Source organism: Lygodium microphyllum, chromosome 8, assembly GCF_053477565.2.
Source record: "Lygodium microphyllum isolate KBCC chromosome 8, Lygodium_microphyllum_v1.1.10, whole genome shotgun sequence".
Classification (NCBI taxonomy): domain Eukaryota; kingdom Viridiplantae; phylum Streptophyta; class Polypodiopsida; order Schizaeales; family Lygodiaceae; genus Lygodium; species Lygodium microphyllum.
In genome coordinates, this window is record NC_141142.1 from 14,355,919 (window position 1) to 14,358,798 (window position 2,880).

At 36.7% G+C, this 2,880-nt stretch overlaps 1 protein-coding gene across 1 annotated transcript; it reads right to left on the bottom strand.

Annotated features, from left to right (window-relative positions):
- Positions 1–620: 620 nt before the first annotated feature.
- LOC148031993 (uncharacterized) lies at positions 621–1,438 on the bottom strand. The gene is made up of 5 exons (XM_087683866.1): positions 1,341–1,438; positions 1,190–1,222; positions 851–974; positions 696–773; positions 621–629 (listed from the first exon to the last, which is right to left on the bottom strand). Exons 1-5 carry the CDS (start codon positions 1,436–1,438, stop codon positions 621–623), a joined length of 342 nt encoding a protein of 113 aa, XP_087539992.1.
- Between the last annotated feature and the right edge of the window lie 1,442 nt (positions 1,439–2,880).

Sequence of the window (2,880 nt, forward strand, 5' to 3'; positions counted from 1 at the left end):
AAGTATACAAATAATTGCAAAGATGCATGTTGTATGATTCAATAAAGAATGCCTTTAAATAGACCAGGGTAGCCTAAACCAGGAACCCAATGATTGAGATTGTTAGACTCCCCCAACTATCTACCTAAATTTTCAAAGCAATTAGACAATGTGGTACTATTTTGTGAAATAAGATACACATCCCCATATTGGTAGGTCAAAGGGGCAAGGAAAGTGCTAAGCTAGCATTGTTTATATATGTAGATATGATAACCACAAACCAAATGAACATGCAGAGCTTAAACAAATTGGGATCCTTCCCCTCAATACCCCTACTAAGAAGTTCAAGTGTCTGAGTGGGCAAGAGCCTCGGCTTACCCCCCCACACCATATAGAAAAAGATATGCAACCAAGTGACAAATTAAAGAAGACTCAATTGAAACCACAATCTTGCACTATCGCCTAGGTTTTAATACTAGACATCACATTTGGGACAATGTCTAAGATGACGATTGGTCAATAATGAGAAACTGAATGGTTGTTGGCACCTCAATCTAGACACTAGGAGAGCATAGCCCTTTAATCCATGAGTTTTGATGGTTAGAACTTAGAAGATCCTAACATATGCTATCATTTTTATTTCAATCATTCTAAACAGAGTGAACCAGTTACTTTTTAGTAAGAACAACACATCAAGCAAACTTGAAACAACTTACCACATCAACAAAATTATACCTTAGAAATACAAAGTTCCAGTAAACTACATCTGTTACAAAAGTTGCTCCCAAAATCACCTACATGTGGAAAATGTAATCAGGAAAGGCATAAAAATGATTATGCGCACCTTTAAGACACATCCAAAACTTCTTACTTGGTAAATAATTTGCATAATGTAACCATCTACTCCAACTTCTTCTGATGTGTAGTAAGACCTCATAGAAGGGGGATTGACAACACCCACTTCCTCGTCGACTTGTGGGTATCCACTTAGCAATCTAAATTTATTTCCTTCAAGGTTTTTGTAATGGACAACCCAGTAGCAATCTGCCAGGTGGAGGGAAAGAATTTAGCAATGCAAAGGCCACAACCCTATTGTCCATGTTTACTATCCTATCAAGCATGGACTAATTCCATCAACTAGAAAACTAAGTGCACCTTGCTAAGTGGTAATGTTAACAGATATTGCATAAATGGTGATGGAGAGCAATACCCCAAAATAGATAATAAGCAAGTGAAACTCCATCTATAGAAACATTTAAAAAACAGTAAGCTTATTAGAAGTCAAATCATGATATAGATTCTGTGAATTTGAGAATGAAGAGGATTATGTCATCAAAGGCTTGTATAGAACTGCGACATACTGTGTGTAGTACTCAAAAATAAAGGGTCCCCAGAGAACAATGTCATATATCAGGATAGACAAATAGTAAAGAAATGCCCCAACTCTGGGAATATTCATTATCTCAAGAGAAATGCATCAAAAATTGTGCTGGCATAATCCAGAAATAGCAATGTAGCTCATAAAATTCTTACTTTGTCTCTTGTGAAGCTTTGAACTCACCCACATTCTCTTGCCTATCATCGTTTCCTTTTGTCTAGTCAAAATCTACATAAACATTCTCTTGCCTATCATAATTTCCATTTGTATAATCAAAATCTACATAAACATTACTCTTTGGAAAATAAGGTGCAATGTTGCTTTGGAGTAACTACATAACATTTCAAATGCCATTTTTGCTATTGTTGTCATTCCTTATATCCAACAAGAGGCACTTGAGAGAGTACACCATGTTTCAAGATGATCAGCAAATGGCATCAACATGATCATTTCTTTTGCCATGTATAAGTATTACTCACTTGGAATGAGATCCTACACTCCAAGGCCAATAGGAAGCATATGTAGAAGATATTTCTGCCTTTGATCACAAAGAAGCCATGGAGTTACTATCATTAGGAGAACATTATGGGTTCACACACCTACCTATGAATCAATAGTCATGCAAGGTTTTTTCACATAAAGATTAGACTTGTAAATACTAAATGCTTTTACTCGACTCTATGCACCCAGGTCGATGCTTTGCACCTAAAGTACAACTTCTAGCCCTCAGCCCGCATTGCTAGCTCTAAAAGTCTTTAACATCTCTTGCTAGACTTATCACCTACAAGCCTTTTTTTGTGTCAAATTTCTCGTTCCCTCATCCAAAAGTGACTTATAATAAAAAATAATACCACCACATATACAAATGTCATTGAAAAAGGTAATATTAGAGTACCTCTATCTTGTTGAGCTGCTTGGAAAACTAGCTACATCTATTTTGGTCCCTAGACCATGTAGTGACTCGTGAGTTTCACTTGCACGATGTACTACAAATGCTTGTGTTCACACAACTATCACCCTAGCATAGATCATGAATCTCGATTCTACTAAGGTGTTACTCAACTTAGCTTGAAATATGTGCATAAGAAGGTTGTTCCCTAGTACTCCACAAAAGTTTGTCTCAATCCAAATGGACAATGTGGAAAAAATGATGGACATCCTTCCTAAAAATCAAGTCCTCATGCGCTTGCTTGTGAACCACATGACTATACATATTGAAGGATGCCCCATGAAACTGCTAGTCATGATGAGTCATACTAAAGATGTTGCCCAAGAAGAATGCTAGAGCAGTTAGGCTTATCCCTAGTTGTGTAGTTGCCACAGAAATTTAGGATCAATCCCAAGTCAAAACAATCAAATAAAAATGCAACTCTCAATGCCTATTTTAGAAGAAATTGTATATGCATCGAGTTGACAGTGCCTGTAGGGATTGTCAAATCATGAGCAATGTAGAGTAGCAATGTACCACCAAAACAATTCAATTGAATCCAACTCACTACAACAGCATCTCTATTCTCTCCATC

Bases quoted from the DNA above. Each gene is read 5' to 3' on its own strand.
- LOC148031993 (XM_087683866.1), bottom strand. From the start codon at position 1,438: ATGAATATTCCCAGAGTTGGGGCATTTCTTTACTATTTGTCTATCCTG. The intron at 1,223-1,340 runs GTATGTCGCAGT...ATGTTTCTATAG, and splicing joins ATTTTTGAGTACTACACACA to ATGGAGTTTCACTTGCTTAT. The intron at 774-850 runs GTAAGAAGTTTT...TTCCACATGTAG, and splicing joins TTATGCAAATTATTTACCAA to GTGATTTTGGGAGCAACTTT.